Source organism: Cetorhinus maximus, chromosome 6, assembly GCF_964194155.1.
Source record: "Cetorhinus maximus chromosome 6, sCetMax3.hap1.1, whole genome shotgun sequence".
NCBI lineage: Eukaryota > Metazoa > Chordata > Chondrichthyes > Lamniformes > Cetorhinidae > Cetorhinus > Cetorhinus maximus.
The window spans coordinates 47,700,962-47,722,141 of record NC_135884.1 but is presented as its reverse complement, the minus strand read 5'-3'; the positions used below and the strand labels follow the sequence as shown (position 1 = coordinate 47,722,141).

The window sequence follows — 21,180 nt, the reverse complement described above, 5'->3', positions numbered from 1 at the left end:
CGCAAGTGTGGTAAAAAGGCCTGCCACTGGGACCATGGTTGAATGTAACAGTAGATTCTGCTGAGGAAGGTGGCAGCATCTGTGTGATTTTTAATGTCATATTTTATGTTTTTGAGTCTTCAGTACAAAATAAAGAATGATTGAGAGGAGGGGGCCTTAGCAATTCCAGCCGTGACTGACTTCCTGCTCGCGGCAGTAGTCCTATGCCACATGATGTCCAGCCTACAGTGCCAGTTGGGGGTGGAGCCCCCCTAGGCACCAATAATTGGCCTCCTTCCTGCTTCACAGCTGCTAATTGGCCATCTGACACTTGATTGAGTAAGCAGAGACAGCGGGGCTGAGAGCGAGCTGGCCACTCAGTTTCCATTCTGGCTCCCTCACACTGCCAAGAAACAAAGTCCAGCCCTCAGTATTCCAAGGTTCATCAGTGCCATAGGGGAAATCTACTACGGATAGCTATGAGGCCTTGTGTTGGGTAGAGGTTCCATTTAGACTTGGTCAGTGACACTGGCACATGTGTGGAAATTGAATTTAGATTACTGTAGCTCAAACTAATCCTGAATTACATATGTAACTAGAAAAAAATGAGCTGTCCTCATAATAGAAAGTCTTAATCCTCCACAATATAAAAAATATTTGAATGCGCAATGACAGAAACGAACACAAGAGAGAAAGGCAATCTTTTGATGCCCTTTATTTAAATGTGTTGGTAACTATGTTATTAACCAATTCTATACAATAAGAATGTAAAATTTTTTTGGCAAAAAGTAAAAATTTTGAAACTTAAAAACTAACCACAGGTACTATTCCATCATAGTGTACTTACAAATATATTTACAAAAGTAACAATCAGAAGCTGCAGTTTCAGGTTCATTAAATGTTGTCACAATATTGTTGCTTATAATTTATGTAACAGAAGAACTTCAGAGAATAGTCTCTGAACCTGGAATCTATATAGAGGTGCTGAAGCTATAAAGAAGCCTTTCAAACTTATCTTCATAAATGGCAACTCACACCTTTTTTATTTACTGTGCTTTTTACCCTATTTTGTGCAATTTGAAACTAACACAATATTTAATATTTTTTAGACTTAAGAGTGTTAATTGCGGATGGAAATCACAATGTAGAAAGAGATATTCTGGATAGGAATACACTAATAAGTCCACAAGAGTCATCATTTATACTATAGCACTGGCTTCTGATGCTGTGGAGGAATCCCAGGAAAACAGTACTCTAGTAGTTTGATTTCCTAACCTACACGCAACAAAGCTGTATAACAAAAAGGGTTTGCATTTTTCACAAACACACTGTACTTTCTCCATGACACAAAAGTACAGGCAAATTATAGTACCTCAGACCATTTTTTTGGGAAAGTGTTGGTTTATTTTAATTTAGTAATGATTTTATGTGAGGTAAACCAATACAAATAGCCAGAAACATTGAGTAATGGAGATAGACAGTTTCTGTTGCTGTGGCTTAGGCCCCTGGTAAACCTGGGTATCACATTTTGCATTTCTCTATGTATTACTAGGTTGTAGGATAGCCAGTGTATAGTTGTATTGAATGCATATTATTTAAAGATTCACAGGGTCCTTTTCATGGCACAATAATTGTGGCATAAATATGAAAATGAGCCAAAATATACAGAAGATACATAACTATCAGGTGGTGTAATTTTTTAAAAAAAAATTGTTCATGGGATATGGAGGTAGCTGGTAAGGCCAGCATTTATTGCCCTACCCTACTTACCCTCGTGAGTGTGTTGGTGAGCCAACTTCTTGAACCACCCAACTTCATGTGGTGTAAATACACCCACGGTGCTGTTAGGGATGGAGTTCCAGGATTTTGCCCCAGTAATAGTGAAGGAATGGAAATATATTTCCAAGTCAGGATGTTGTGTAACTTGGAGGGGAACTTGCAGGTGATGTTGTTCCCATGTTCCTGCTGTCTTGTTCTTCTGGTGCTCGAGGTCATGGGTTTGGAAGGAGGAGCATTTGTTGAAGGAGTCTTGGTAAGTTGTTGCAGTGCATCTTGTCAATGGTACACACTGCTGCCATGGTGCACTGACTGTGAGGAGTGAATGTTTAAGGTGGTGGATGGGGTGCCAATCAAGTGGGCTGCTATGTCCTGGACTGTGTCAAGCTTACCAGTCCAGGGAAGTGGAAAGTATTCCATCACACTCCTGACTTGTGCCTTGTAGATGGTGGACAGGCTTTGGGGAGTCAGGAAGTGAGTTACCCACTGTAGAATTCCTAACCTCTGACCTTCTCTTGTAGCCACAATATTTATATGGTTAGTCCAAAGTTTCTTGTCACTTGTAACCCTCAGGATTTTGATTCTAACTGATGAGGGATTCAGTGATGGTTATGCTGTTGAATGTCATAGGAAGATGATAAGATTCCCTCTTGTTGGAGATGTTCATTGCCTCGCACTTGTGTGTTGTGAATGCTACTTGCAATTTATCAGCCCAATCCTGTATGTTGTCCAGCTCTTGCTGCATGTGGGCAGGGACTGCTTTAGTGTCTAAGGAGTTTCTAATGGAACTCAACACTGTGCAATCATCAGTGAACATCTCCACTCTAACCTTATGATGGAGGGCAAATCAGCGATGAAGCAGCTGAAGATGGTTGGACCTAAGACACTACCCTGAAGAACTCGCCTGCAGTGATATCCTGGGGCTGACGTGATTGGCCTCCAACAACCACAATCATCTTCAATTTATGGTGCGTGATTATTAATCACATAAAATGCTGGCCACTCCAATGGTATTCATTGGTTAAATGGTCAGGTTCCCTTGTAGTATAAAAGACAAACTACAGCCAATAATTGTGCATCTTCTATTATAGTGAGGCCAGGGTTAAAACAGAACAGAAATTATAGTCTGTGATTTACATTCCAGTGGATCATACACAAATCATGCTGCATCTGGCAGCAAATGAATATCACATTACAGTATCAATTAGTTCATTAAAAGGCAGTATTTTAAGCTACTTTTCAAGAAACACAGGTTTTATAATTTGTTAACAGCTAAACCAACAGTCTCCAAACTATCAAGTGCATCTTTTATTTCAAATCGCATCCCCATAAGTGCATGGCTGTTGTGCTTATCTTTCATTACTTCACCTATTTTTCTCCACTTGTTGTTTTGAAAAGGTTTAACAAGAATTATTGCTTTCAACTTAACATATAGTATTGCATACTTTTCTCCTGTCCCAGAATTTTGGCAGAACTAGGCTGTGTAGTCAATTCCCTTCAGATTAAACTTAAAAGCAGTCTCTTGAGGTTAGTTACACAGAAGGGTGGCACAATGTCAATAAAACTTTGAATCATATCATCAAAGAAATTGGAAGCTCACATTCTGAATTCAGGCAGCAAGCAAAGTCATATATACTAGTACACAGGCCAAACCCTCACATATTACACCCTTCAGTCAGTGCATATCCAAAAGACTTAGCAATCGATTTTAAGGCACTTCATTCTGAATTCATCATGTTCCGCTGCCACATACAGTACATCATAAATTTAAACCTATTTAAAAATTCTTCTCTTCTTCACACCTTTCACACAGCTAATGGTATGAGTGTAAAATAATTACCTAGGCACAGTTCAATGCAAATACATCTACTGAAATTGCATAGATCTACAACAAAGTAGATGATGTAGCATCATATTTCTACTCTTACAACACTGTTGTAGTTAAAATAGGGTTATTCCAATCATTGTGATGATCAGTTGATTGATTTGCTCTGACAGAATGCTAGTCCTTTCTTGATCATCGCTATAAATCTGCTGTAGCAGGGGTGAGTGGAGTACATCACAATACACAACGGTAAATAATCATTCTCACCAAACATTTCCATATATTATATTATGTTCTACAAATTATACAACTGCAAAATTGTGAATGAGATGTAAAGGAATTTATTGTAGGACACACAATTTATCTTGCTCAAGACTAAGACCATCTACATCTATTTTGGCGTATTTGCTTGTGAATTAGAAATTAATTTTCACTCACAGAAAAAACTGTGCGTCTCATCTTAATTTTGTCCTCCCCCTCACCTTGCCTCACAATGCAACGCAGTTTATCTCCTCCGCTTCCCTCACCATGAGCAACGCAGCTCATAAATACCCTGAACTGGCCATTACCTTGACAGACATCAAACAATCAGCAAGATTATCCGAATAACCTCATCAAGAGCATGTACATTATCAAGTAATAATTTCATAAGCAGAAAGCTCTTTTCTTTTTTAGCATGCTGCAGTGCTAAAGGACTCAACATGTAGATCTACTACCAGAAGAGGTATCATTAGAGGATTAAAAGGTCGAGTTCCAACTACACACGGCACATTTTCTTCTAATAGTTACACTCTTACTGTTTAAAAATAAAATAAATAGCACATCATGTTAGCTACTAAAGCATCACTTTAGATATAGTTAACTACAATCATGTTTTCTGAACAAGTAATGCTCTTATTTTCAAAGTTAATTTAAAAACATGTCTAAATAAGATTGAATTTAGATATACAAAATATGCAGACATTTCACTAAAAATGTCTTGTCCTGGCTTCCTTAAGTGTCTGTGGCCAATGCACCAAACCCTTCACTAAAAACGTACTGAAGAAATATTAAGTATTGTCCTACTGAATACTAGTACCCTTCAGTAAATGCACATTCATACAACTAAATACTCAGAAATAAAAAATAAAAATGTCAAAGGACTAGCATGAAAACAAATCAATGCGTACAGGTCATGCAAAATCGAAACCGGCTGTAAAAATGAATTAAAATATATGTAAAAGAAACAGACAATAGAAAATATTTGCCCAAATTAAAAGGTACATTGATTTTTTTTCCTACATTTACTTAAAGGCCTTAAGTGACTTCAAAATAAAATCAACCATCTACCTTCCCAAGGGGCTACTTTGTCTTCTACCTTCTGGGTGTCATCATTGCCTGCTCTGTCTATCTGTCAGTTTAACAGTTTCCTGTCTTTGTGCAGACAGATACGCCTCTGCTCTTCCAATGCTTCCATTTATTTCTATTTATTCCGCCGACTTAAACTCTTTATTGGACTGATAAATAGGTTTACCATGGCAAAACAGGGTTTTTTAAGCTAAATAAAAAACACAAAGAGAACTTTAAGGAAAACTGAAGTATCAGATGGAGATTTAAAAAAGGCTTTTTTCTTGCTAACACCCATTTTCACTATCTTCTACGCTCATACTACTTCGCCGACTGCTTGTCTTTGAAGCACCAGGTGATACAGATGATAGGAGTGGGTCAGTAGCTTCCCCAGGGGACAGAGTATCGTCCATCAGAATATCATCTAGCTTGGAACCCATTTTTGTGGGAGCATTGTAGGTGCCAGCATGTCCAAGGTTATCATTGAAGGTGAGAGTTCCATCAGCAAGATTCAGCGTGGTAGTGCGATGAAGGTCTGAGTGGTGCTGCAAGCTATCACTGTGGCACTCATCATTTACTGGTTCTAGTTTAACGTTACGTCCGGTAAGGTCAGGTGAGCAGAGGCCGGAAGGGTTGACAAGTGGCAATCCATGTGCACGGGCTTGCATTTCAAGTTCCTGAGAATTAAAAACAATAATCAAGTTCAAAAAATAGACTGATTCTGTCGAAGTGTAATTTTTTTCTTACTCAACTTAAAATTGTGGATTGAGACTCAATTCCCAGATTCCTTGATTTTTTTTCTTACTTCATTATAAAGATTCTCTCACTGATTTATTACGGTAATGATTAATAGTTTACCTTACAATAGGGTGGTCAGTGCTAGCCTATAGTGTCAGTTCAGACAATGTATTCAGCTTTCTGGACTGTGGTCGAACATTGAGAGTCAGGGAAGAGGATACTAACACTGAAAGAAGGTTGACATGCCAAGATTATGGAATTAACTGACACAAGGAAATACAGCCCTGGGAGGGCAAGAATCAAAGTGAATTGATAAATAGGAAATTCTCAACCGAAACCATGATGAGTGGAGTTCTAATCAGTGCTTTTTTGGGGCTGCTCATATTTGCTATCCCATGTCAAAATTGAGGGATAAAAGCTTGGGGTAGTGGAATCTTGCTATGCTGGTACACAAATCGTTCAAGTGATACAAGTGGATAAGGCCTTAACAAAGATAAACACAATTGAGGCCCATAAGATTACAAATACAAAAAGGAAACATTGAATACATACAAGATCTTGGTTAGGGTGGAGTATTGTATGCAGTTTTAAGCACCTATTATATGAAGGATATAAAAGTAATGGAAAAATTCCAGCACACTATCATTAGGACTGTGAGGGGTTATAATTATGAAGAGAGACTTAAGAAGCTAGTGCTACGAAAGTTAAGGGTGACCTCATACAGGTCCTCATGATTTTGAAAAAAAAATGGTTTGTAACTTCCAAGTTCCCTAGAGTCGGATTTGGGGCGGTGAGGGGACCCCCAAAGGTGTGCTGGGAAATCTCTTTGGGAAGTTCCCAGGTAAGGGTTTGCACAGCAATTGCCCAGAAGTGCACACTTCCTCTGGACAATTGTGCTGCGCTGGGAACCATCCAAAAATGTGGTTTGACTTGCAAACTGCGGGTGGCTCCACCGGGGTTATACCAATAGTTACTCAGAAAAAGTTAGAAGAATTAAAACTTCTTCTAACTTCTGAGTAACTATTGTAAAGTCACAGGCCGACCCCACGGACCACAGACTTCCGATCACCCAGCCCCCAACCACAGACTTCTGACCACCCAGCCCCCAACCACAGACTTCTGACCAGCCAGCCCCCAACCACAGACTTCCGACCACCCAGCACCCAACCACAGACTTCTGACCACCCAGCCGTCAACCACAGACTTCTGACCAGCCAGCCCCCAACCACAGACTTCTGACCAGCCAGCCCCCAACCACAGACTTCTGACCACCCAGCACCCAACCACAGACTTCTGACCACCTAGCCCCCAACCACAGACTTCTGACCACCCAGCGTCAACCACAGACTTCTGACCACCCAGTCCCCAACCACAGACTTCCAACCACCCAGCCCCCAACCACAGACTTCCGACCACCCAGCCCCCAACCACAGACTTCCGACCACCCAGCGCCCAACCACAGACTTCTGACCACCCAGCCCCCAACCACAGACTTCTGACCAGCCAGCCCCCAACCACAGACTTCTGACCAGCCAGCCCCCAACCACAGACTTCTGACCAGCCAGCCCCCAACCACAGACTTCTGACCACCTAGCCCCAACGACAGACTTCCGACCACCCAGCCCTCAACCACAGACTTCTGACTACCCAGCCCCCAACCACAGACTTCTGACCAGCCAGCCCCCAACCACAGACTTCTGACCACCCAGCCCCCAACCACAGACTTCTGACCAGCCAGCCCCCAACCACAAACTTCCGACCACCCAGCCCCCAACCACAGACTTCTGACCATCCAGCCCCCAGCCACAGACTTCTGACCAGCCAGCCCCCAATCACAGACTTCTGACCAGCCAGCCCCCAACCACAGACTTCTGACCACCCAGCCCCCAACCACAGACTTCTGACCGCCCCGCCCAGCAACCACAGACTTCCGGCTCCCCCCGACCCCCCACCCCAAACCTCCCACTGGCCCCCCACCCACCCCGGACTTCCGACTGACCTCCACCCCCAACATCCGCAGATATCCGCCCCTGACCACAACCCCCCCCCCCGGACCCCTGTCCCCAACCACGAACCCCTGGGACCTCCAACCGACGTTTTTTTCATTCATTCACGGGGTGTGGGCTTCGCTGGCTGGGCCAGCATTTATTGCCCATCCCTAGTTGCCCTTGAGAAGGTGGGGGTAAGTTGTCTTCTTGAACCACCGCACCGCAGTCCACCCTGAACACCCCACCCCACCGCTTCCTGGACCTCTCACCGACCTCCGCCCCCGACCACAACCACCTCCGTCCTGAACCTCCCCGGACCTCCAATTAACCTCTGTCCTGGCCGGACCTCTGCCCCCGCACCCCCCAGACCTCCGGCCGACCTCCGCCCCCGACCCCCCAGGGCCTCCGACCGACCTCGGAGCCCCCACCCCCACCCCACCTCAGTCGTCTCCCACCACGGTCTTCCCACACCACCCCCCAGACACACGCACCACCTAAATTCTATCCACTTACCATAGACTTTAGCTTCCCCCGGCCTGTCAATTTGCCTGGCCCCTTAAACTTACCTGCTTTATGGCAGCAAGTGCTGTAAAAAAGGGGGCGTGGCCTCCTTGAATTCGATGGAGCTACACTTCGCTGGGGCCTGCAAGAAGTCTTTCGATGCAGGCCCCAAGCAGCTCCAGCTTATGGAAGTGACAATGTAATTTTCAAGACCAGCTAAGTAGGTATTTATTTCTTCTAATTCCTGCGGGCCAGCACTTTCCGACACTAGTCGAAAGTTACAGCAAATTGTAAGGAAAATAGTGATAGATTATTTTCACTGTTTAGTGAGATGCTAATGAGAAGTCACAAATTAGAAAACAATTCTTCACACAGAGGGTACTCTGAAAGTCCAATTGCCCCCACACAAACAATTATTTAAGCAAAGTCCCTATTATTTTCTTAAATGAATTAGGAAATGGCTTGAGAAAGAGGGACACATAAGGGTGTGGAGAGAAAGACTCGTGGACTGAATGGTCAGTTTCTGCGCTGTAACATTCTGTGATCAAAAGCAATTTCAACATTCAAGTACACTTTAAATGTACAAGTTGCAGCAAAATTGGAAGCTGCCTGGGGAAGTAGAGGGTTTCAATTTCCTTGATTGGGAGTGGCGACTTGCATAGGCAGTGGGAAATAAATGGAGGAAAGGACAAAAAATTTTAAAAGTGATCTTAATTAACCTGTATCCTTAGTAGTAAGTGTCTGTTGGCATGCTCCAGTTTCTTCTGTCGTGACTCAAAGTCTTTTGCTCTGTGCTGCTCTTTTTGAAGCCTTCGAATATAATCCACAGATGCCTTCAGAATAGTGCCTTTGTTCCAGCGCATATCCCTGTTGAAATGATCAAAAGAATTTAGGCAAAAGATGCTCGAGGCAAATTTAGAGCACAGCAAAATTTGGCATCAGTAAATTGTGCTAGATTTTACAAACTGTAAACAACATAGCTGTCAAAAAAATAGCATAAACATGCTCATTTCAATTTAACTATGATGTGCCAAAAAGACATCTCAATTTTTGGCTTTAAATCTGAGTGCATCAACTTGGTGTAATCACTAGCAAACTATAGACGAAAAGCTACTGTGGGAGGACTCAAATATATAGCTGTAATTCATCATGTAAACTGACTGTGTAACACGTTTATTTCCTATTTGTTTTTCATAAAATGCTGATAAATGTCCAATATTTCATCAAAAAAATTATCAAAATTCCCTAGATTTTAGAATGACCCCAGCGGATTGGAATTTAGCAAATGTAATGCCTCATTTCAAGGAAGGAGAGAGAGGAAAAAAAACAAGGAATTAAAGGCCAATTAGTCTGATTCAATTGTCAGGAAATCACTGGAAGCTATTATTAAGGAAGATTTTTGAGAAGTAACTAGTAGAGTGGATAAGGGGAGCTAGTAGCTGTGGATGGATTTCCAAATGGTATTCAATAAGATGCCAAACAAAAGGTTAATACACTAAGGGCTCATGAATTTGGGGGTAACATATTAGCATGGATGGAGGATTGACTAATAGACAGGAAGCAGAGATTGGGATAAATGGGCATCTTCAAGTTTGCAGACTGTTTCTCGTGTAGTGCCACAGGGATCAGCGCTGGGGCCGCAGCTAGTAACAATATTTAAATGACTTAGACAAGACATCAAGAATTATGAGTCCTAAACTGCTGATGATGCAAAGCTAAATGAGATTAAAAGCTGTGAGGAGGATACAAGAAAGCTGCGAAGAGATACAGGTGGTTCAGCAAGTGTGCAACAAGGTGATAGATGGAGTACAATGTGGGGAAGCGTGAAGTTATTTACCTGGGTAGTAAAAATATCAAAAAATTTTTTTTTTTTTCAAAAGACAACCTGAAACATCTAAATGTTGATGTTCAGAGAGAATGAGTGTGCTCATACAAGGAACACAGGAAGTTACAGCAAGCAATTAGGAAGGCAAACAATATGTTGGCTTCTATTGTAAGGGCATTGGAGGACAGGAATATGGAGATTTGCTACAATTTTAGACGAGGCCACACCTGGAATACCATGAGAAGTTTTTGTTTCTATACTTGAGGAAGGATATAACTGCATTGGAGGTGGTATAGTGAACGTTTACCAGATTGATTCCTGGGATGAAAGGATTGTCCTATAATGAAGTGTTGAGTAAACTAAGATAAAAGCAAAGAACTGCGGATGCTGGAAATCCAAAACAAAAACAAAAACAGAAATACCTGGAAAAACTCAGCAGGTCTGGCAGCATCGGTGGAGAAGAGCACAGTTGACGTTTCAAGTCCTCATGACCCTTCAACAGTTCTGTTGAAGGGTCATGAGGACTCGAAATGTCAACTGTACTCTTCTCCACCGACGCTGCCAGATCTGCTGAGTTTTTCCAGGTATTTCTGTTTTTGTTTTTGTGTTGAGTAAACTGGATATACACTCTCTGGAGTTTAGAAGAATGAGACATGATTTCACTGAATATACAAAATTTTGAAGGGGCTAGACAGGGTGGACAGAGGTTGTTTCCCCTGGCTGGGGAATCTAGAACAAGGGGGCACAGTCTCAGGATAAGGGGGGGTTGATCATTTAGGACTGAAATTTCTTCATTTAAAGGGTTATGAATCTTAGGAGTCGTCCATCCCAGAAGGTTGTGGATGCACCTTTGTTGAGCGTGTTTAAGGTTGAGATAGACAAATTTTTGGCCTCTAAGGGGATCAAAGGATATGGAAAGCAAGAGGGGAAGTGGAGTTGAAGCTGAAGATCAGCCATGCTCATCCTGAATGGTGGAACAGGCTCGAGAGTCCGTTATGGTTTACTCCTGCTCCCATTTCTCAATTTCTGAATAAGGATATGTTTCCAAATTGTTAAATGCACAATAAATGAACTAATACATTAAATGATGCAGAAAATGACAGGCTCCCTGAGTTGGCCATTTCTTTGGTTTTCAATTTCCATTGGGCCTATCTGCTTAGGTGAAGGGATCATATCCTTGTGTCCAAGCTTGTGCCAGCTTAGGACTACAAATAAATTCCTCCCTCTATGTATTTGTAGCAATTAGATTTATTTCTTATCCTACTAAACATAGTTCATCCAGCATTAGTCCAACAAATGTTTATGTTAGAGGCCAGAATCTGTTTTTTGGCAAAAATGCATTGTGAAACAACCCAAACTCTGTCCAGTAGAGATGGCCTATAAACATTACAAATAAATAGATGTTCCAGGTCGAGGAATACTTTCAACAACATGTTGATTCAATATTATACCATGCTTATGTAAGGCATAAAATAAAATTAAAGCTCTTTTCATAAAGAATTAGAACACTTTACAACTCAATTAGTTGAACGCTAGGTTGAAAGCTGGGGACCTTGAATTCAGATGCTGGCAAGTTCATTCAATTTTCCACCATTTCAAGATGGATAAAATAAGTACAATACCTTAAGAAAATGGAAAGCTGTATGAGACATGAGGCCTGTACACAGTGACCAGCATACAGTCTCCAATTTACTGTCGATGTGTTGGCTAGCATGGTTTGCCCACTATACGCATTGGATGGTTTAACCCCAAAGAAATAGATTTAATGCTAAAATGTCGATGGCTATGTATAACATTTTTTGTTGATCAGGATTCAGCTATTTCTTTGTAGAAACAATCATGTTTTACAGTATTCCTTATTAATGTGCAATCAGAAAACTGAAAAGTAAGTTATCAAGACCAGTTATAAGGATAGGCAGTGGTGAAAGTGACAGAGTCAAAATGAAAGACCTCTGTTGGATACTTTTGCTACCCTTAACAGAATGTAATTTACGTTGTTATTACAGTCAGTGCCGAGTCGTCTAAAGTGCAACTTGACACCAGTTAGAGGTGAAGTATACAAGATAACTTCATGAGGTGCAAATGAGTAAGTGAACACCCTTTTTTGCCCAAAATATTCGGTGCACTTAACACACCGTAAGCACAACTTTGTAACTGACTATAATGGAAGGGAAATGCTTAATACTCCCTGATCGGTTTTAAATATGGACAGAAGTAGTGATGGGGTCTGTGCTGTTTTTAGCTGTTGGTAACAGGATTGGGCATCAAACATTTGATGGTTACAATACAGGTCTTTCCATTTCTCTTTAGACAAAGGCAAAGTTGCATTAATCTGATCAGTTATCTTTTTTGTTTGTTTCTCAGCTCCATTAATTTAAAGACGAGTAGCTATAGCCAATTAAAAAGACAAGAGGTAATTAGTAGTAGCTGATATGGACCTACTAAGTCTTAAAACAGAAATTGTACAGAACTTAAAATCTTAACAACAAAATATGAAGTAAAAGAGCTGCGTTTGTTCTCACAGACTTCACACAGCTAAACTAAAAGGGAAAAGTAGGAAGAGAAAAACACTGGCCATTTAGCTGATAAAGCTTGCATTTTAGCTGAAAATCAATTTTCTAGTGCAGTTCACTTATCAATGCTATTACTACCACAAGTTAAAACATTACTAGCACTCAACTGCTGAATTCTTATAACTTAATTCAGTTCCAATGTAATGCATTCCTGTACCATTTACTTCCTAAACTATTCCAAGGCACCCTGACTGGTCTCCCACATTCTACCCTCCAGGAAATAGAGATCATCCAATGCTCTGCTGACGGGTCCCTACTCACACCAAGTTCTACTCAACAACTTTATAAGCCTTTCCTCCAATCACAGCTGGTCACTTTGCGACACTTTTTTCTGCTTGCACTCACAACTCAGCACACTTGCTACTGCCCACACAATGACTTACTGCTCTTACCCACACTTTCTGATTCTTTTGCTCACCATACAAGCTCTGCTGAGCTGCCTCACATAAAACTTCAACAAGGCAGGCACCTACTCCTGTTCTTGGCAGACAAATTGCCACAGAATCAGAGGGAACCCTTAAGAACATTTTGCAAACTTTGACTACACTGACATCTTTGGTAGAGATAGGACATGCAGCATTGGAGATGGGAAGGCCGGGAACAATGCACAGCAGGGTATCTGCAGCTGAGCAAGGGGATCATGATGAAATGGCATCTGCTTAATGTAAGCTTGAATTGCAAACAGTAAGGAGTCAGAGACAAAGAAATTTTGAGCTGTAGTGACTTTGGCTGAAACATGCTAGTAAATATATTAATTTAGGCCCCTGTCTGTTGCCTATGGGAGTGCCGACTGCCTAAATTGAGAAAGTGGGACTGGTGGTCGCTGAGTGTTTTTTTGGGAATTTTCATCTCACTTTCACCCTGTGGTGTAAACGTAAATGTTGCAGTAATGAGATAAGAAAAATAAGTCCTGCTGAACCTGCTTTCACACATAAATGATTGTGTGTTATAATTATCTTGGTCTTCTAAGTTTCTCCCTGTATCTTTGCGCATTTTAATAGGTTTACTTTCAATGTCAACATTGATTTATTACAAAAAGCAAGGAATTAAACAGTCAAAAAGGAAAACTCAATTATTTAGTGGCAAAGCTGTGTTCTTCCAAACATGAATTACTCTATTTGAACAGAAAATGTACCAGTGGTATTAAAAACAGACATCAGCTTACAAGATAACTATCCAAGGAGGTCAATAAATAACTAAAAACAAAATTCTAAAAATTTAACTGAAGCTGTACTTACGGGTCATTGGACTTTGGAATTAATGTACCCAGTTCCTTTATACGATCGTTAATGTTGAACCTCCTCCTCCTTTCAACTTGGAGAATAAAAAGTAAAGAAGCTTAGTCCAAGAGAAAAAAATTAGCTGTTCAGGAATAATAAAAATGGCTGCCCTGATGCATAACAATGGAGCAGCAATGCAATGCCCTACAGCAATTGCAAGACATAGGTTTGATCCTTACACTGCATTGTTCCTAATCTCTGTCAGGTTGCCTCAAAAATATGCCCAATAGGTTCCCTTGAAGAACCTCACCACAAGGGAGAAAAATGAAAGGCTACATATCCTCAAATTTCTTTCTTGAAGTTTTTTTAAAAATTAGATATACAACATTAATGGCTATTTCGCAATGTTACTAGTAAAATGGAAATAGTTGAAAACATACTCAAATTATGATTGTCCTTCTTCTGCCTTTCCTTGGCAAGTGCTCTGGCTTCAGCTTCTGAAAATAAAAACTTCAAGTTTAGATTGGAACTGATGGCCAATGCAGGGACAACCACTGCCTTTTGTTCTAAATCATAGCAATGTTCAATTCGCACTGGCAAAAGTGCTTCAAATAATTCTGGACTGCACAATACATTTTTTTTTTACGGTTAAAAAACAGTACCACTGAGTTAAAATGTTATCAGCAGTGTTTCCTGATCACACACAAACAATAATGGCTGTTGAAGTGCTGAATGATTGAAATAAATTCTGTGTATTAGAACTTGCCTGGTAATAGAGCATTATGCATTTTCATAGAGGGGCTTTTAAAATGGAGTTCCATGCCTGCAACCATTGATTCTGTGAATTATATAGAAAACAATTTATACTACAAATAACATTTTGCTATTTAAATAATATAGGGCTATTTTAGCAATCTATACTGATTAAGAATGAGATGGGACACTAGTAACATGCTCAGACAGTACTACTACCAATTCCCTAACGTGGTTGACTTATTACCTTGTAATCGTTGAAATGACTTTTCTACAAATAAATTGTAGTGTAATGCCAATTTCCACAATCTCGAAGTCTTCTAATTTAAGGTAATTTTTAGCATAATAATAAATTGTACAACTATTCTAACCCATTGCTATGTGAAAATGTTACACATAAAGGAGCTAAGGAAACATTACTGTTTGTTGAAATTGTTACAGTTCCCTGGACCATTCCTTCTTTTACGAAGTGAGAATAATCTTAAAAGGTACATTTTGGAACAGAAAGGCGACTAAATTGGACGGCCCCTGAAACGGGCGCTGGGATCACGATGCATGATTAACCCGCACCCGTTGACTGCAATGCATGTAGCACATCAGGTTAGTTCCACCTGCTCATTTCAATGATCTCAACATCCAGCCAGAGTTAACTGTGTTGTTTATAGGCTGAATGCATCAACAGGGAAGCCAATATTGTGAGTGGCTAGCATTACTGAAAGCTAGCCTGCACACTTAAAGGGGCAGTGAATTGAATTGTGATTAGAGCAGGTTCTGGGAGTCATGGATGAACAGAGCCTGACCTGGGAAAGAGTGAGTAATGGCAAAATGGGGAGAGGCTGGGCTCGAGGCTTTCTGACAGTGCACTGGGGTTTGATGGAGGAGATGGAAAGGAGGAGTGATGTCCTGTATCTGCAGGCAGGTTGGGGTTTGGGGGGGGAGGGGGTCTTCCAGATAAACCCTCCGAAGTATGGAGCCATGAAGTAGCCATGAAGATCAATGCTAGTCAAGCCTCGCGGGCTTGGATGCAATGCTGCAAGAAGTTTAATGACCCGGTCAGCGAACGCATCTTCAAATGACATACCCTACCTGCTCATGTCACGATAGTCCCACCAATTGCTTGTTAATCAAGAATCATGCTTAATATTCATATGCTTCATCTCACCCTCACTCACTTAGTACTGCTGCAAGATTCGCACTACATCACACAGATTGGACACAAATATTCAAGCACAGCAGCCACTTCAGCTAAACAGATTGCACAGCATTTACTGACACACTTCCCTCTTTCTTGTAGGTGGTACATGGCTGGATGCAGCAGGACATAATCAAATGGGCCTGAATGTCCTCACCCCCAAAGAGGAGATGGTGCTAGACATGGGATGCCAACTGCTGAGGTGTGGCCAGCAGCTGGGCTGAAATCTTCAAATATGATGGCATCCTCAAACCTATTCCTTCTTGTCACATTCCACTTACCCCTCATCTCACACTCTCGCTGACTTACAGCCTGCAGGTGGTGTATAAGCATGCACCTCTTACTTCTCTCCAATCCTTGCACCACAACCTTACCCTTATGCCTTTTCCCTTTCAGATACTCAAGAGGTCCAAACTGTCCAGGTCAGGAAAGCCAAGAAGGGAGCGATTATGAAGACATAGCATCCTCATTTGATTTCCCACTCTCAGCACCAGCTCAGACACTGACACTGCATGTATCTTAAGGGAAAGATTAAAGGTGGGATCTGCACATGGTGAGACATCAGGCACGAGGGAGCTACAGGCAGGACAGAAGGAAAGAAGAGTACAGATGCCAGCTCGCCGGAGAAAGAAACTGCACACAGGACCTATTGCAGAAGATTGCAGTGAGGACTTCGTAGCATAGCAATTATGTTACCGGACTAGTGGTCCAGAGGCCTTGATAATGACCCAGAGACATGAGCTCGAATTGCCTGCTATACAGCTGAAGTAATCTGATGTGTAATATACCTTTAAGGCAAATGTTGTAATGTAAGATCACATGATCTTGATACCCAATAGCAGAGTAGCGCAGGCTACCTCAGTAGTCAGTAGTCTTAAGTTAGGGTCTGAAGATTAAAGAGAGAGTTTGGAGTTGTAAGCACACAAGTGTAGCTGCTGAGTCTCTTTTGTAAATAAAAAAAATGTGGTTCTTCCAGAACGGTCTAAGATCTTGTCTGTCTTGGTACCAACTTGATCACCCTGAAACAAGTTGCAACCCAGATTCTTTAGCCCCAACAAACCAGGGCACTGGATCTAACAAACTGGCAATGAGAGTAAAAAGCAAGAAAAGATACGAAAGGACGAGGTAAAAAGTAAGAAAGAACGAAGGAAATCAGAAGAACCAAAATCAGGCCACGCCTCGCACGGTAGTTGTAAGTAAAGAAAGATTTCCTTCCTGATCGTTGAAGCAATCTCCTCAGAGCATGCCGCAATTTGGAAGACTTGAGCCTTTCGATCCAACCTCAAACGACTGGTCTCATTATGTTGAGAACCTCATGTTGTTCTTCCGGTGAATGACATCGTGGGGGAGAAGAAGAAGCGCGCGATCCTCTTATCCACGTGTGGGAGTAAGACATGGATTAATTCGAAACTTGTTAGCACCCAGTGCCCCAGATTCGAAAAATTTTGATGACTTAGTAAACCTCGTAAAGAATCATTATCAGCCCAGGCTGTCAGAGACGATGCAACAGTTCAAATTTAACTCAAGGAATAGAGCTGCAGGGGAGACAGTTGCTTGTTATGTGGCAAGTCTGAAACAATTAACAGAATATTGCGAGTTTGGTATATCTATAAGTGATATGCCGAGAGATCTTTTCGTGTGCGGTGTAAATGAAGATGCGATTCAGAAGAGATTACTGCCTGAAACAAATTTAGATTTTCAGGAGGCACTGGAAATCGTTCTGGCAATGGAAGGTGCAGCACGAGACTCAAAAGCCATACAGGGAGCACAAAATGGCGCCGTCCTTCACGTTGGGCAGGCAGCCTCAGCCAAAAAGAGCACGAAAGTACAAAAGCTTTACTCAGAAGTGGGAAGCGGCCAGCACTAGCAGACAAATTAAAAGAGATAACTTAGCAGCAAAAACATGGCATAATGGTAACAGAGGTTGAAGCAGACAACCTTGTAATGAATCACAGTTTAAAAAGATTGAATGTTTTTTCTGTTGAAATGGACACCTCATGAGACATTGTAAAGATAGAAGCAGGCAGACTTTCAGACAAAAGCAAAAACCCAATGACATTAAGTGTTGAAAAGCCTGAAGTAATAGATTCAGATATTTATTCATTATATAATTTAAAATTAGGAAGAATAGAACCTATGTAACCATGAGAGTGAATGAGAGGCCTATCAGAATGGAGGTGGATACTGGAGCAGCCACAACAGTGATAGATGAGCATACTTTTAAATACCTGAATCATGGGGAACATAAACTAAATTTGGAGGAAACTGATGCCAAATTGAAAACTTACATGGGAGAAGACATACAAGTCAAGGGCATATGTAAAGTCACAGTACACTACAGAGGTCAAATAGTGAAATTAGCCTGGATGGTGGCAGCAGGTGAGGGACCTAGTCTCCTTGGATAAAACTGACTGAAAGAAATCAAATTGGAATGGACTAAAATCTTCCAACTGAGAATTAATGGGCTATCAGAGCTACTAGAAAAATATGCCTCAGTTTTCAAGGACGAACTTGGAAAGATTCAGGGGCTACAAGCAAAAATTCATGTCGACCCAGAGGCAACACCAAGATTCATGAAGGCAAGACCTGTACCTTATGCAATGCGGGATAAGGTAGAAGCAGGACTGGACGTATTAGAAAAACTGGGAGTGATACAACCAGTGCAGTTTTCAGATTGGGAAGCACCAATTGTATCTGTTCTCAAACCTGACCAAAGCATTCGAATTTGTGGGGACTAGAAATTAACAGTCAATAAAGTGGCTAAGTTGGACAGACACCCCATACCAAAAATTGAAGACTTGTACACTAAACTGGCAGGTGGAACTGCCTACATGAAGCTTGATATGAGCCATGCATATCAACAACTGGAATTAGAGAAGGCTTCACAGAAGTTTGACACCATTAATACACACAGAGGGTTGTACCAATGCACCCGTTTACCCTTTGGCGTATCTTCAGGTTGCGCCATATCCCAAAGAGCCATGGAAAGTTTACTACAGGGACTGCCCCAAGTTGTATTTTATTTGTATGACGTTCTTGTGATTGGACTCACTGAAAAGGAACATTTGATGAACTTGGAAGAAGTTTTGAAATGTTTTTCGCAGGCTGGAGTGCAGTTGAAAAAAGAAAAGTGCACATTCCAAGTGAAAGAGGTAACTTACCTAGGTCACAAGGTAGACTCACAAGGCCTACATCCAGTTGAAGAAAGAGTGAAAGCCATTAGAGAAGCACCAGCACCAAAGAATACATCCGAACTGAAAACTGAAAAAACTTGGGGATGATCAATTACTATGGATGCTTCTTGCCTAATTTGCCAACAGAACTGGCACCACTGTATTACTTGTTCAAGAAAAACTAGCGCTGGTCTTAGCAAACACCAGAGGAAGAAGCTTTCATAAAAGTGAAACAGTTGTTACAATCATCTACACTTCTAGTACATTTTGACCCAAAAAGTTGGTAATAACGTGTGACGTATTGCCCTATGGAGTGGGAGCAGTGCTTTCCCATTGAACGGATGATGGATCAGAACAACCTATAGGATATGTATCGAGAACACTCAATACAGCAGAAAAAGGGTACTCTTAAATAGAAAAAGAAAGCCTGTCAATCATTTTTGGTGTTAAGAAGTTTCACCAATATGAACATGGTCATCATTTTACTATCATATCGGACCACAAGCCATTATTGGGATTGTTCAGCAAAGACAAGGCTATACCGCCTATATCCTCAGCAAGAATACAAAGATGGGCATTGATTTTGGCAGCGTATGAGTATACTTTCATTCATCGACCCGGAAGTCAAATTGCAAAGGTAGATGCACTCTGTTGTTTGTCCCTGAAAGTAAAAGATGAGGATGTTCCAATTTCTTAAGAATTCATTTTATTATTGAACTTCCTGGACTCCTCACCGATATGCGCTGGACAGATGAAAGATTGGACAAATTGAGACACAGTCTTATCCAAGTGCGAGATCAAGTTCTTCATAGTTGGTCACAAGAACAAGAATCTGATGAAATGAGACTGTATTTCCGGAGAAGATACAAAATAACCAGCCAGGAAGGTATCTTATTGTGGGGAGCATGAGTGATTGTTCCTCCAAAAGGACTAAAGCCATTGTTATCTGAACTTCACAGTGCACATCCTGGAATTTCCAAAATGAAGGCAATAGCACGCAGCCATCTATGCTGGCCTGGGATGGGTAGAGAAATAGAAAACTTAGTGAGAAGTTGTATGCAGTGTCAAAAAGTACAAAAATTACCTTCAACAGTTCCTTTACACCCCTGGGGGTGGCCAGGAAGGCCATGAGTGCAAGTACACATTGACTATGTGGAACCTCTCATGGGAACAATGTTTATACTTATCGTTGATGCACATTCAAAATGGATGGACATATATGAAGTGAGGTCACCAACATTTTCTGCTACAATAGACAAGCTACGACAAAGTTTCGCAATCAACAGACTACCTTAAGTGGTCATATTAGACAATGGAACAGTATTTACAAGTGCTTAATTTCACTAATTTATCAGCCTCACCAGTATTACTCATGTGAAAACTTCACCTTCCCCATCGTTCTTCAAATGGACTGGCCGAGAAAGCAGTTCATATGTTCAAATCTGGTATGAAGAAATTGTCTGGAGATTCCATAGCGACCAAATTAGCACGTTTTCTTTTCCATTATAGAACCACTCCTCATACAACAACAGGTGTCACACCTGCGGAATGAAGCGCCGTCTCCAATCGAGATTGAGCCTAATTATGCTGAATTTGAGGGGGGGCGGGGTGGTGGGGGAAGGTGGAAAGGAGTCAGGGAAGTCTGAAAATTGGACACGACTGTCACAGTCGTGATAGGATATTTACCGTAGGAGAGAAATTATTTGTGAAGAATTTTAGAGAATGACCAACATGGTTGTTTGGTGAAATAAGTGCAGTGATGGGACTTCTTTCCTACCACATGAAAGTGGAAGATCGAGTCATACGGAGACATGTGGATCATATAAGAAGAGGAGAAACACAATACGCAGAAATGATTCCACCAGTGTTCGTGACTGAATCAACAGTTCCTGTTGAAAGAATTCAACTGAGTACAGATGTGTCTGAAGGGCTGATTGTGCCTGAAAGAGTCGACGAAACAGATTTGCAGATACCTACTGAAGAGCCAGATGCTCAGACGACTACAATGAGGGCAGATCTGGATAAAACATCAGAAGCTGAGGCATTCTACACGCATAAAAAAAACCCCAGAAAGACTGACTTTATAAATTATTTATGTTTGTAAATAATTTGATATTTAGAGAAAAATGGCAAAATGTATTTCCGAGTAAAGGGGGAGGGATATAGTAATCTGATGTGTAACGTGGCTTTAAGACAAACATTGCAATGTAAGCTCACATGCACTTGTTAGCCAATAGCAGAGTAGCACGGGCTACCTCAGTAGTCAATAGTTTTAAGTTAGAGTCTGAAGAGTAAAGACAGAGTTTTGTGT

General features: G+C 41.3%; 1 protein-coding gene across 10 annotated transcripts in view; it reads right to left on the bottom strand.

Moving 5' to 3' along the window:
• Positions 1-670: 670 nt before the first annotated feature.
• Positions 671-21,180, bottom strand: part of mitfa (melanocyte inducing transcription factor a) — a 315,941-nt gene continuing 295,431 nt past the window's right edge. For 6 of the 10 annotated variants that reach the window (XM_078543693.1, XM_078543696.1, XM_078543697.1 and 3 more), the window contains 5 exons: positions 14,518-14,589; positions 14,192-14,248; positions 13,770-13,845; positions 8,853-9,000; positions 671-5,583 (listed from right to left, as the gene is read on the bottom strand). In XM_078543693.1, coding sequence (XP_078399819.1) covers positions 5,194-5,583; positions 8,853-9,000; positions 13,770-13,845; positions 14,192-14,248; positions 14,518-14,589 — 743 coding nt within the window. In that variant the 3' untranslated portion in view covers positions 671-5,193. The remainder of the gene's footprint in view (positions 5,584-8,852; positions 9,001-13,769; positions 13,846-14,191; positions 14,249-14,517; positions 14,590-21,180) is intronic. The other 4 variants (XM_078543694.1, XM_078543701.1, XM_078543702.1 and 1 more) reach the window with 2 other exon arrangements.